Source organism: Polypterus senegalus, chromosome 4 (genome assembly GCF_016835505.1).
Source record: "Polypterus senegalus isolate Bchr_013 chromosome 4, ASM1683550v1, whole genome shotgun sequence".
NCBI classification, from domain to species: domain Eukaryota; kingdom Metazoa; phylum Chordata; class Cladistia; order Polypteriformes; family Polypteridae; genus Polypterus; species Polypterus senegalus.
The window spans coordinates 59,369,897-59,383,787 of NC_053157.1; the positions used below are offsets into that span (position 1 = coordinate 59,369,897).

Sequence of the window (13,891 nt, forward strand, 5' to 3'; positions counted from 1 at the left end):
TCTTACTTGTTACAGAGGCTGTAAATGGTGAATTATTGTCTTTTTATAGCAGCATTTATCATTTTCAATTTAAATGTATTAAACAACAATTCTTTGTAAATATATTTTTTAAATTAAGCATTATATGTAAATATATATGTATATCTGAGGTTATGGCACTGTTTATGATTTGTCCAACTGAATTTAGAAGAAATATCATGTGTATAACATGTGAAATTATTCTAAAATTGAGTTTCTCTGCCTTTAAAACTTAACTGCCAAAAGTTGTATTACTCCTTTGAGTAATTACTAAGGAAGTGAGCAACAATGAGATCAGTGTGTTACAGAAAGACTGAAACAACTTAACAGTAAATAAGCTGGTCATAATCACATTAAAAAAGTAGTAGTTTCAGATATGAAGGCAGTAGTATGGGAGTTTTCTTTGGATGGAAAAAGGCTGGTGCATAGTTTCTTATTAGTTGGTAAAATAACGATTTGGGCATTTTTGAGTTTTAAAATGTGCATTTACTTTCAGGAAAATGCCAGATATTTAGTCGAAAATTTGTAAAATGTACTCTTTACTTTCTATAACTGTAAAATAATTAATGTTCCAAATAATGTAGCATGCGTATACCCTTTGGAAAGCTGTGGTCCAGGAATTAGTGATATCATAGTTTTATTGAGAGATCAGTAAAGCCAAGAATGCAAATGATTAGATTTGCTTATCTGTTTTACTCACATTTTTTCATAGAGCTGCAGATCAGCTGAACACAAAATGTAATGACACTACAGAACTTTGGAATGTTTGTTGGTTTATTGACTTATATGAACTAAATTATTGGTATGCGTGGTGCTCAGTAGTCAGCCCAACAAAATGAAGCACATGTTTAAAATGTGGCAGTGAGCAGGTGGAAATAATGATCACAAAAAAAGCCTATGCAGTTATTAGAAAGGTTTTGAAAAGACAGGAGGCAGAATACCACAGGAGAACTCGAAAATCACAAACTAGGGTTTTTTTTTAACTCTAATTGTCAATACTTGAAGCATTTACTGATATATGGTTCTCTGCAGAGGTCCCCACACATTCCTATGCCTTGGCCAATCAATTTGTAGATATTGGGACTCTTTTCATGGTGTCCATGGCAACATCTGCCATTGAATGTCTGATATTGGCAACTCTTCTGTGCTAGCATCTCATTCTAGCAGCCAGTACTACTTTGTATCTAATGACCACTAGATATATACAGAGATTATGTGGACAGCAGTGTAACCCATGTGGCATTCTCAGACATTAAAACAGGTGTCTCTGTGTGTGGAACCATTGGTTAAATAGATTTCTGGTCTATTTGTAAGTGGTAGCCTAATCATACAAACAAGTGAATCTCATTGTATCATTTTTCATTGATGGTCTGCATGGTGCAGTTTTCCAGTAGAATAATGTCCAAACACACATGGCTGTCATCTCTTGAGAATGCTTATATGATGTTAGCATGGTTCCCACACCTGTAATTTCTCTTTGATTGTTAGAACAAATGTTGAATAGCCTGTGATATTTTGAGAGATCTGCCCTGCACCCTACATAAACCTACATAAATTCCATGCCATGTCACTTCAGTTGACTACATTGCCTACTATCTGACATAACTGAATAACCTGGCACAGCACTGTTTTTAATTGAATATTTATTCAGGATTTTTAAAATAATTTCTATCTTACATATTAAAAAAAAGTGTGCCTATAGTTACCATTCAGTTTTTGAAGCTGCATGGTTATTGTTCATATTCAGATTCTCAGGCTCACAAAATTCAACAACTGTATTCAAAATCAGCATTACTCCAAAGTGAAGAAGCTGGCTTTTTCAGCCTGCACAGGCTCAACAAAGCAGTAAAGACTTTTATCAGAAAAACTCAAAAAAGAAAAAGAACAAACCTCTGGCCCTAAATAACCAAAAGGTTCTTTGAAAAGTGAGAGAATTAATGTGCAAAAAGTATTTTCTAAACAAGAACACAGCAAAAAGGCAAAAAAGAAATGCCTGAAAGGGCAAGACTTGAAAAATAAACAAAGTCAGTCCACAATCTAGTAATCATATTCCAGACAACATAAGCAAAGCCAGAAAAACCCAGAAAGTATTTACAATAATTAATCAACCAAACAAAGAGAATGTCAGTGCTGAAAAAGTGGATTTTAGCCACCCTGCCCAAAGGCTGTGGAAGGTCCCTAAGCTGCTGTATAAAAGGGACTTTCTCCCTAAGGCTCCACCTATAGGAACATGAGACACAACATATAAATATGTTACTAACATAATAAAGAAGAAAATATATACAACAGAATTCAATACATAAGCTAACGTAAAGAAAACAAAAACTTAACACATTTTTACAAAACAACAAAAAGTTTACTTATAAAGAGAAAACACTTTGGTCAGGGATGAGACCCAAGTGGAAACATAAAATGTCAGTTGAGCTTTCAACTTTCTACATGCATTTGTGTACACCATAAATAAGGTGGAAAAGTACAGGAGCTTGTCTTGGCAGCATTAGGCACAGAATATGAGAAATTATACTATCTAGACTTTTAAGTATTAAACTTTAATCTGATAATTAGTTATGCTTGTAGTGTCTGTAGGTAAGCTGTTTTAGTTGACAGAAAATGTCAACAGCAGACGTTAGTGCTAGTATACTGTTAACATTTTGTTGTAGCAGATTGTTTGTAGGATGAGTATTATTTAAACCATTTATGCTTATAAAGAATCAGTAGTTCATTATTTATTTCTGTGCAGTGTGGTATTTGATATGCTGGTAAAATTACTTATGCATATGAAGGATTCACAGTTTGTATATTGAAGTATGCAATATCAAGAGAAATGTGTCTCAAGTAAACCATTTCTGACTATTCCAAAGTGAAGCTATTTTATGTGACCATCTTGCACAAGTGAATAGGCACCTTAATGATGCTTTCTAAGTGTTATTAACACCAAAGAAGCCTTAAATAAGGTCTTGTTACAAATGAGTAAACGAGTAATAGATGTATTTTTGCAGTACCTAAACTAAAGTGTTACCAGAACATGTAGAATTTTAGTCCTTTCTTAAAAAGCAACTGCTTGAAATGGCATTTTTACATCTAAAACTGCACTTCTTTATTTTAAAGTTTTAAAAACATTTAACGCTAATGCCGTCACATTGTTAGTTGCTTTGACTATCTGTGGACCCCAAGGGAGAAACTGATAACTATGTATAACTTCATTATCTGATTTTAAACCTGATGTATTCTGTTGTGAATTGTTTTGTTTTAGCATATTAGTATTTAGGCAAAACAAAGTGATAGTATTCCTTCAATTAATCCTTTTTCTTTCTTGTGATCCTTACACCTTCCTTCCACTACTGAGACTTTGTCACAGCTCTCCCCTTGCTAACTCTAAACCGATTAATCTTTTGAGCTGAATCACCATTTAAAACCTAGCCTAGTGTCTGTTCAATGCCAATCTCTAGAAGCATTGCTTAGTTTGGGATGACCCAGGTTCAAACTCCTATGTCTTTACACCCCCAGACAGTGACTAGTCTATCAAGATCATTTCTCTTGGCCACTTTCTAAGCTGCCAGCTCTCTTAATAAGAACACACTATTACCTCTTTTCAAACCCGAGTTAGCCACCATCTGATACCTGCTCCTCTTTCCTGGTCTTACTGTTGAAAGTGGTAACACAGTCCCAGGCATTTACCAATGCTACCACTTATTGACCAGGTGGAATTATGGATTTGTGGCAGGTCTAGCTGGAGTGAGGGTATTGCCTACAATTTTGGATTTTTTGGGAGATACTGAAAGACTCTAGGTAATGGTACCTAGTGAGTTTTTTTTTTCCACAATGCATCACTCATGCTGATAGAGTCTGCATGCAGTGTGGGAGCACACTTTCTCAGTGGGCCAAGAGTAAGTTGGTCAGCATAGTTGGGGCCTAGGAGGCATGCATTCTAGGAGGAAATAGAGACATGTATACAGTATGAAAGAGCAACCCCGCAGATCTTTATGTATGCATTGCTAAAGATGTGCTTTAGATGTATTTTAAAACAACCTGCTGATATAACCTGTAATGAACTATATCGTACCATCTGCTGACAGTAACTATTTAATGTAAAGTGACAGACCTCATCTTATTTATACTTACTGAATTTGTCAACATTCCAAGAATGTAGATTATGTTCAATTGTATAGTAAAATAAAATGGGGGAAAAATCATCCAGTTACAAACTGATGTGGTTGATTGCACATTAGGAAAACAAATTGTGTTTTTCTCATCTCTGGTTGATTAATTTGAGTGCCCCATTAACATGCTCGACACCTGCATTTATACAGATTGCCAAAAATGATTTTATTCATTTAAAAAAAAATCAGCAGAGCATATATTCTGCATTATTAATTCCCAAAGTCTGGTCCTTAAATGTGCACCTTCATTTAATTTTCATTTGAAGTTATAGTTTTGTTATTGTAAAAATAATTTTTAAAAATTATTTGTTAAATGTGTACATTAATGAGGTTGCAATTTATTGTGTGTTGGTATTACCCCTGAAGTTTAGTAAATGAAACCCTGGAAAGCCTTAATTGGGAAGTTTCATTAATGTAAACAATATGGATAGGCATTTTAAAATGTATTATTTGTTTACTTTAAAAGAGTATTTAAGCAAATAGTACATGCAATATGATCCACCTCTAATAGCATCAGAAAATTGAGCAATAAAACTGCTAGATCTGTAACCTCCTTGTAATCAATGTATGTAGTTTGCATAATAAAGCTGTTAGTTTTTGGTCTGCTGTTATGAATACCTGTTATGAATACACTTTTTAACTATAGGAATACTTCACTTTCTCCATCATCAACACATTTTCATGTCTTGGCAGTTTGTCCTTTTGTCCTGTAGGTCATAATTAAAGAAATGAGTTTTGTAGGCATTCCTAGAATGTATGCTATTAGTGAATAACATGTCCAGTAATAAAATAATAACATAATTCTAATTCTACAGGGCCATTGCTGTTTTTTATTGCATTTTGATAGTAATTTCAAAACTGAGTTAAAAACCTTTACTCTACAGGTCATCTGTATTTTTTCTTTAGTTGGCATGTCCAGTTTTCTTTTATATGTTTGTGGGGGTTATTCATTCTATTGGATTTTTAATTTTGTACAGATCATATTTGTGCAGTAACAGTGAGCCATTTTTGTCTTTTAGAATGCAAATGTTACATAATTTCCAGCAGTCTCAGGGGTCAGTGTCACTTGTTTCAAGTTGGGTTATGACATTGTCACACATCCATAGCTAAGTGTAAGGCATTGAAATAGTGTAAATGTATGTTCTAAGAAGGCAGATCTGTTTATGGCCTCATATTATTATGAGGTATTTTGTAGATAAAACATTTTTTTCACCATTGTAGGAAAATGTACAGTAATTGTTTCTTACTGATGCTCCGCATTTGATTGTCAGTTTTGGGTATTTTTCATATCTTTTATAAAACTAAGCAGAAAGTAAAATTAAAATGAGAGAAATATGAACTTCATGTGAAACATATTTCATGACAGTAAGCAACAGAGGCATTGTGGTATAGTGTAAAGAAAGAGGGCCCAGGCTCAAATTGCTCTTTTGATTGGTGCCACTTGATACATTTTCTGATACATGTCACTCTCAAATCTTTTTTATGTGTTCTAGATGGTGGTATTTAGTATGGTGTAGTTCAGAAAGTGAATGGATGAAAAAAGAAGCAAAGGAACTTAATGTAACAAATGAGAAGATTTTGTGCCTGAATAGTTTTCAATTTTTAATGAACATTAAATTTGTCAAGTCTGCTAAAGAGTCATTTTTCTTTGTAATGCATCTCTTGCTGTTACTGTGTGACATGCTTCCTGTAGATGAAGCAGTACCTCATCTGTAGACATGGCATTTCAAAAATAGAGATACAACATAATCAGTTTTTCTCTGCAGTAGATAGCTTCACTTACTGGATTATTTTACAGTCTCATAATTGATTCTGGGTCTATTATAGAATCTTAATTTATTTTTTCAGGTTGCATTTACAGCATATAGATATGGCCCAAGAGACAAACCAGAGTCCAGTGCCGATGCTGTGTGCCACAGGTTGTGGCTTTTATGGGAATCCAAGGACAAACGGAATGTGCTCAGTGTGCTATAAGGAATACCTTCAAAGGCAGCAGAGCAGTGGAAGAATGAGTCCTATGAGCCCGATGGGTAAGTATTAATTATAGTCTTGATTCTGCAACGTTGTGCTTATTTATTTTTTTCTGCAAGTTGGCTAACTGTTAGTAGAGTGCAGTGAAAGTAAAATTACACAATATGTGCTCTCGTCATACCTTACTGACTGTTGAGCTAAATTATGAGTCTATTGCAAGTGTCACAAATCTTTCTATTTATGTTCAATCTGTGCCCCTCTATTAGGATTGGGTGATGATTCAGATGTTCCCAATAATGGAATCATCCGTGCCAATAATATTAGATATAAGGGTGGGGTACACACTCAATTGCAAATCGACTACTTTGGAACTTGGGTGTGGGGGGTATTTATTTATTTATTTGCTCAAAAAAGGTCAACAATGCCTAGTTTTGCATGTTAACCTTGAAGCACGTGTTCAGTAAAAAGGCTGTTACTAGCATCTTCCTTGCTTTGCTCTTCTGGTAGAAGACTTGCTTGAAAAATGGAATGAATTTAGTATAGGCCTGTATCCCAGGAGGAAAAAGTTGCATCAAGTAGTTGATGAGTCTCAGGACTTCATACAGAAAAGATTTTATTGGTTTGGTTAGAACAGCTGTTGCTCTAGGAACATACAAAATCATCATTTGAACTTATGCCAGTATACTTTCTGAAACATCAAACATTAGAAACTATCTAGTAAATATTAGGCATAAGGTGCAGGCAGGCTAAAGCTGTAGCCCTTCATATTATTATTTTTGCTATCTTGAATTTCTGCCTACTAGAAGTACTTTTTTTCCAAATATAATGAGGAGTTTTCATTCATCCACTTTTTAACGTCAATAAAGGAATGTATTAATAAAGCAATAGGTGAAGTTGGTATGGTGAATGTCATTGGTATATGTAAACAGTTTGTCTTAATGTCAATTCAATGAACAAAAATATAATTAATCCCAGCACTGAACCCTAAAGAACACCAACCCTTTCTCCTTTGAGCATAATAGAGTTTGCCACATGCTGAAAATCTGATAAGTAGGAAGTAACTCACAAAAATAGTGTATTCCAAATACATTCTCAGACTACTATAATAGAATGCTTAACACTAGAATTACCAGAGCCTACGAGAAAACTGGGAAAAAGTGGGAATCAAACCGGTGGCCCCTTGATTACAAGTCAGCCAATTTTACTGCTACGCCACAGAAGCCATTGTATTGTCCTTGAACCTTTTGTAAAAATGTTTATTTGATCTTTGGACTTCAGGCTTCACACATTCTATAGTTTATGCCTACATTTTGTAACATTTATTACTAAAATATGAAAAAGTTTCTGTTTTAACAAGGTGTTTACACAGATTACTGTAGAAACGGAACACACATGAAATGCATGTGTTGAAAATAACAATCTATTATTTCCACTCAAAAACTCCAGCAGTTCACTCACTCCTAGATAATCAAACAAGGCACGAGCTGGGAGAACTTAGTGAACGTTCTGTGACGGTGGGGGATGGAATAGCCGGCTGCTTGCTGCTTGTCTTAATCGGCACATTTGCAGGACAAAGACGCTTACGGAGAGGTGCGAACGGATTTAAGGTGGGCCGGATGTACGAGTTTTTCTCGTAGGCTCTGGTAATTCTAGTGTTAAATCAATTCTGACACAAATCTGAATTTAAGTCTGATTCATTATAACTGCATTATATCATTTATAGGAGGATGTTAAAATATCAGCAACGGACAGTTGTTTTCCAGCAACTCTCAGTGGGTGCAGTATTAAAAATATTAACAAACCTAGCCCGATTCTTGATAACTGACATATGTAGTGTAGCTTCTTTCCCTTTTTTCCCTTCTTTTTATTAAAGCCTGGATATTAGATCGTCACAGTTCTCAGTGGCAGTTAAAAACAATATTCCCTTCAAAATAGTGTGCAGCTGATGTGAGATTAATCTTAAATTAATCAAGTAGGCTGGCTTGAACCTCAAAATTTTCCCCACGCACTAATCCTGCATGAAGACATTTGTCTACAAAATTTAAGTACATAAAGATAGATGAATATATAGAACTGTGGATAGTGGAATTAATTCATTTTAGGGTTATAAGTGGCATATGTTTATAGCCTCAAGTGCAATGCAGGAGCCAGCCCTGAAGAGAGCGCCAGCCAATGGAGAATCAGAGAATAATCCAAGCAGACACTGGGAAAATGTGAATACAGAGTGTCTATGCAGTGTCTTCATACTTCTACAGTCCAATGTTGTTTCAAAGTTTTCGCTTGTGTTTCTGTTTGAGTTGTCTTTCAAATGTCTCAGTATTTGATAGGGATGCTTCTTTCAGGTTTCTTGAGGGCCGATACCGATCACCGATTTTAACATTATTAGAACTGTCTGATTCTGCTACCAATTCAGATTCCAATTTGCTCTATCTATTATAATGTATTTACACTAAGTTCCTGTATAACCAGCCATGTAGAACCTTGTGTTATTTATTAAAGCAGTATTTATATAATTAAACTGCAGACCATAGTTGTTACAATATGAAATTCTGTAAAATTATTAATTAGTGACCATAAAAATACTAAAATAAAATTTCCTTCAAAGTATTTTAAAACTAATTAAAACATGTACAAAAATCTGTTTATAATACACTTACCTTTAAAGAAAATAAATAATGTTCTAATAAATTCTTCATGTTTACTAAAAAGATACAAAACTAACACGTTTAACATGTTTATATATAAAATAGACACATTTGACCCTTAACTTAAAAAGGTGAAAAAACAGTGAGGGCAATATTTTTTATTTTTTTATTTTTCTAATTAAAAATATGAGCTTCATGCAACACTTGATCTTGCACTCAAATGGGATGAAACTTTTGAACTGAAGGTCTTTCATCCCATGTCATTCAATGATCCAGTAGTTCTGTCTTTAATTTGATAGTTCAATCCCATCTGAATACACTTGACAATGGTGCACTGGCTTGATTTTTTGAAGGCTTGAGAATTTCATGTTTTCTTCACATTGAGTTAATATGTTAGCCCAAAGTCTGACAAAGCAAAGCAAAAATAAACATTGAATATAGACGTGGCTACTGAGTTACGAACGAGTTCTATTCCTGTCAATAACCGTGACTTGATTTTGCATATGAACTGAAACTTGCACTAAATATGTCTACTAATGGAAATATTGGCTACAGTGTGCAATGCTTTGGTAATTATTTTACAAAAAAATCCAGAGTAATAAAATGACAGCAAAGCAATATTACTGTATTTTAAATCACATAACACAATAATTTAAACTAAAATGCACAGTTATAATATATTGACCATATTATTAACACTTAACACTAGAATCCCTGAAGCTTATGAATTTTTAGCTCGTAGCTCCTTATCACTGCGCTAATGGCCCGCTTTTGTTTTGCAAATGTGTGGATTAGCAGAATGCAGCCTGCTACACCCTAACCCCCTATTAAGTCAAATGAAGGCATCATCCTGCTGCAATTATCACAGTTCAACTCTGAAGAAATGATTAAGCTGCGTTTGTGTGTCTGCTTTTATCCCTTCAGCGCTATCTTTTACAAGTACCATACATTTACACAGAATGTTACAGACTCGCATCAAATGTATGTTTTTATTATATGATAATAATAGCTGTTCCCTACTCAATGAGCTAAATGCTGAGACGACGCAGGATTCAAACCTATTACCTTCAGGTTACTAAGTGGTAACTTATCCACTGCACCATCTGCGCATATCTGTAACAGAGCAGCGTTACTAATGTGACAACTGGTAGAAAATTAAACGTGCAAACACACACATATGATAACATTTTTTACTTTGTACCAGCTGGTAGTTGGGCTTCAGTAACATGTAAATTGAGCAATTTCTTTTTCTTCAGTTTTATTCTTGAATAAAATCATACTTGTTTTGTTATACCTTTGGTGATTTATTTGATATTTGGGCTTCAGTTACACTTCACATGAAAATGATGTTGTTATCACTATAACATATGAAAACATTTTCTGTTTTAGCCATGTGTTCAGCATTTCTTGCCTTGCATTTCGTCATTCTATATTTATACAGATCGTTGTACACACAGAACACACATGAAGTGTATGTATTTCAAATCACAGTATTTAATTACCTATATGATTCCTTACAAACACATTGCCAAATAAACATTTCAACACAGACTTGTACTTTGAGGATTGCAGCAGGGTGATGCCGTCACCTGACTGAATGGGGGATGGGGGGGGGGTTTATAGCAGGCTGCGTTCTGCTAATTTACACATTTTCAAAACAAAAGTGGGCAGAGCTGGGAAAGGTACTTTGGACAAAGCTGCCTGCACTTTACAGATTTCAGATTACAGATACTTTTCAGACTGAAACAGGCAAGCCTGTTTTCTATCAAAACAGTTGTTAACAATATGGAACTTAACACAGATTATTGTAGAAACAGTTCCAAGTAATGATCTATTATTTCCACTCTAAAACTCCAGCACTTCACTTCCAGATAAACAAGGCTGGTACTGGGAGAACTTTTGTGTCTGTTCTGCGGTGGTGGGGGGATGGAATAGTAGGCTGCTTGCTGCTTGTCTTGATTGGCACAGTTACAAGACAAGAGATGCTGATGAAGAGGTGCGAAGGGATTTAATGTGGGCTGGATTAACAAGTTTGTTCGTAGGCTTTGGTAATTCTAGTGTTAAATGGACTCAATGGTAGGTATTCGTCTTTGTTGAACCAACAAAAGTACAGCTCCTTTCTTTCTCAGTCATACTGCCACTAAGCTAACACTGTACTATCTAATCATATTGAACTGAACAACTGTTGTATTATTAATGGGTTATTTTCACTTATTTCAAACATTTCATATACAAGTCCATGTACAAAGACATTACGTTTAAGATGCTAATACACAAATATTAAATAATACTTCCCCAACTTCCACTTTCTTTTCCATACACAGATTTGTATGTTTTGAGATAGAACAAGTTAACATCTCTGTAAATGTTTCTTTACTTTATAGCATACTAAGAAAATGGGTAATGGTGCAGTTTTGATGCTGTGTTTATTCTAGCGTACCGTAATTTTTTGTTTCAGTCATATATTTTAGTAATGTGCCTTCTTTATAAAGGATGCACTAGTTTCAGTTACTTCATGTTGTTTGTTTGTCTTAAAGCTTTTACTTAAAGGCAGATGTGTGCAAGCGTAAAAAGGCATACAACATTATCGTTGATTTTCCCCAAATATTTTTATCATGAAAATTGACTTAATTCTGTTTATCTTTAAGCTTACTTTTAATGAACCTTGAAACATTGTGTCAATGATAGTAATTAGTTAATAATAAACAATCAGTAGTAATAAAAATCTGTACTTTCAACAAATTTCCTTTTTTTCCCTCTTTATTAGGTACAAATAGTGTATCCAGTAGTCCTACAACAGAAGTCTGTGCAATCCAGAGAATAGAAGCAAGTTTAAACAGTTCAGAATCCACTTCATCCAGCGTATTGGATACATCCAGGTGAGTTCATTAGATAGTGTTTTTATAGATTAAATTAATTTTATTTTTTTACATTAGACTTTTCAGTTATTCCAAGTAGATTATGTAGAGTTTTCTAATTTTGCTTTTCTTTTTCAATTCTTTATCAGCTGTAGAGTCACTGGCTCTGTTTTATTTTATTTTTTTTGCTGCAGACTTGTTTTTTGTAAAATCTTTTCAATTGATGTTTTGTTTTTGCACCATGCATTAAGTACAGTAGATCAGGTGAAAAGAAAAAAACAACCTGCAATATAGTGATTAGCTATGCCAATAAAAATCATTTTTATCTGTTGTGGTGTATTCAAAAGTCTTATGTTGCACTATCTTCACAATTTTACTGTACTTTGTGCATGTGTTTAATACAACCACTACTAATAAGTTATATAATAATATAAATATTTGTAGTTTTTGAGTAGTTTGAATAAGGTTTACATACTTTGTGACAACAAAACTTATAATATAAAAATGGTTCTGTCAAAATTAAACTATAGTTTCTACATAGATTTATTTATAATTCATGTTTCTCCCTACCATGAGTTTTTTTAAGTTAGTCATTCTAATTCAACAGTGGTGTATTAGGACAATTTTTATCCTGACACTTTTTATTTGGGCACAGATACTGAGTGGTGCAGATTCAGTTGTTTACTTTTCAGTGTATCACCCTTGTCTTCTCTGCCATATTTCCTTATTGCATACTATTGCTTATTGGACAGCCCAATATGCATTCAAGTAAAAAATATATTCATATCTAATAAATACATTGATGTTGTAGGACAGTGGTAGTGCTTCTACCTCTAAACACTGAGGCTTCTTGTATAGAGTTTGCATGTTGTTCCCTGTGCTCCTCTATGCTCTGGCTTCCTCCTGCAGTCCAAAGGACATGTGGGTTATTTGGACTTACAATGCGGAATTGCCCCTGGTGTGTGTGTGTTCACCCTGTGATGGGAATTCACCCTGTCCAGGAATTGCTCCTGTCTTGTGCCTGATGTTTGCTGAAATGTTTTATGTCTAGCAGTAGCTGCAGCAGTTTTAGCTGTTCTTTATATTGAAAATAAACTGCTTTTATGAAAATGTCAGTTTTAACAAATAATTTTGTTTGGTTCATTCAAAATGCTAGGAAAGTTAAATAATGAACACGTCTTACACAGGAAGACAAACACTAATATTGTTTTGACAAGTATTACAAAATTTATACTGATGTGCAATATCTTACAAAAATACAAGCTGCATATTCTTTAAAACCACAGATCATTTCAGGGCAAATTTCCTTATCGAAGAGGTTAAGTAATGCTTATCTTGATAAATAATTGGCAAAGGGTGTCTTTAAAAATCTTTAAAAGTATGGTTCTTCAACCATGGTCCTATAAAGCCTACATCTGGCAGAAGCATTGCATTTCTTTATATCTTGCAGTTCAGAAATATTTCAAAAATTTACATTCTAATAATGAATCTTTTCTTAGCAGATTAATTGTCAGTTGTTAAGATACAGGTAATTTTTGTAACTTGCTGGATGGGAGCTGTCTGAGACCAGAGTGGGAATTCTGCCTAGCTTATATAACTCTTTGTGTGTTCAACAGGGGCACACCAGCATCGTCTTTGCCAGTAACGCAACAAATGACAGAAATGAGCATTTCAAATGAAGACAAGGTCACAACACCAAAAACTGAAGCTACCGAACCAGGTACATTTAAGAAAAATATTCTTAGATGTCAGTAGCTTTTAATGAGTACTTTTAGTAAACTGTAAGGAGGCAGTAAAGAAAGTCATAAAAGCAAACTGCAGCAGAAACCAACATTTTATTTCTTTTCGAATTTCTCTTTAGTACACCAGTATTATTAAGTACAGTTTTTGGTGCAAGGAGTACAATCAAAATTATATTTTTTATAAGGTTCACCAGAGGTATAGACAAAGCCAGATTATTGGTCACTCTGTCATAAAAAATTCATACTAAGCCTGACTAAAGTTGACAAAATATTTATGGTGTGTAAATTGTGTTTTATTTTTGTTTTTACTGTTTTTTTGTCACCTATTTTCCTTGTTTGTAGGCCGTAATGAAGTGCACAATTTATATTTGAAAGTTGATGTTTATGATTTTTCTTATTGACATATGATAACAAAGGTTTGTGTGCCATATTTTGGCTAATTAAACAGAATCTATTATGAAACTGTGTTCAGCATTTATAATGCAGCTATTGCACTC

General features: G+C 34.1%; 1 protein-coding gene across 3 annotated transcripts in view; it reads left to right on the forward strand.

Annotated features, from left to right (window-relative positions):
• Positions 1-13,891, forward strand: part of LOC120527377 (AN1-type zinc finger protein 5-like) — a 50,710-nt gene that overhangs the window by 23,177 nt on the left and 13,642 nt on the right. For all 3 annotated transcript variants that reach the window (XM_039750725.1, XM_039750726.1, XM_039750724.1), the window contains 3 exons: positions 6,027-6,208; positions 11,562-11,673; positions 13,269-13,372. In XM_039750725.1, the coding sequence (XP_039606659.1) occupies positions 6,049-6,208; positions 11,562-11,673; positions 13,269-13,372 (376 nt within the window). In that variant the 5' untranslated portion in view covers positions 6,027-6,048. The remainder of the gene's footprint in view (positions 1-6,026; positions 6,209-11,561; positions 11,674-13,268; positions 13,373-13,891) is intronic.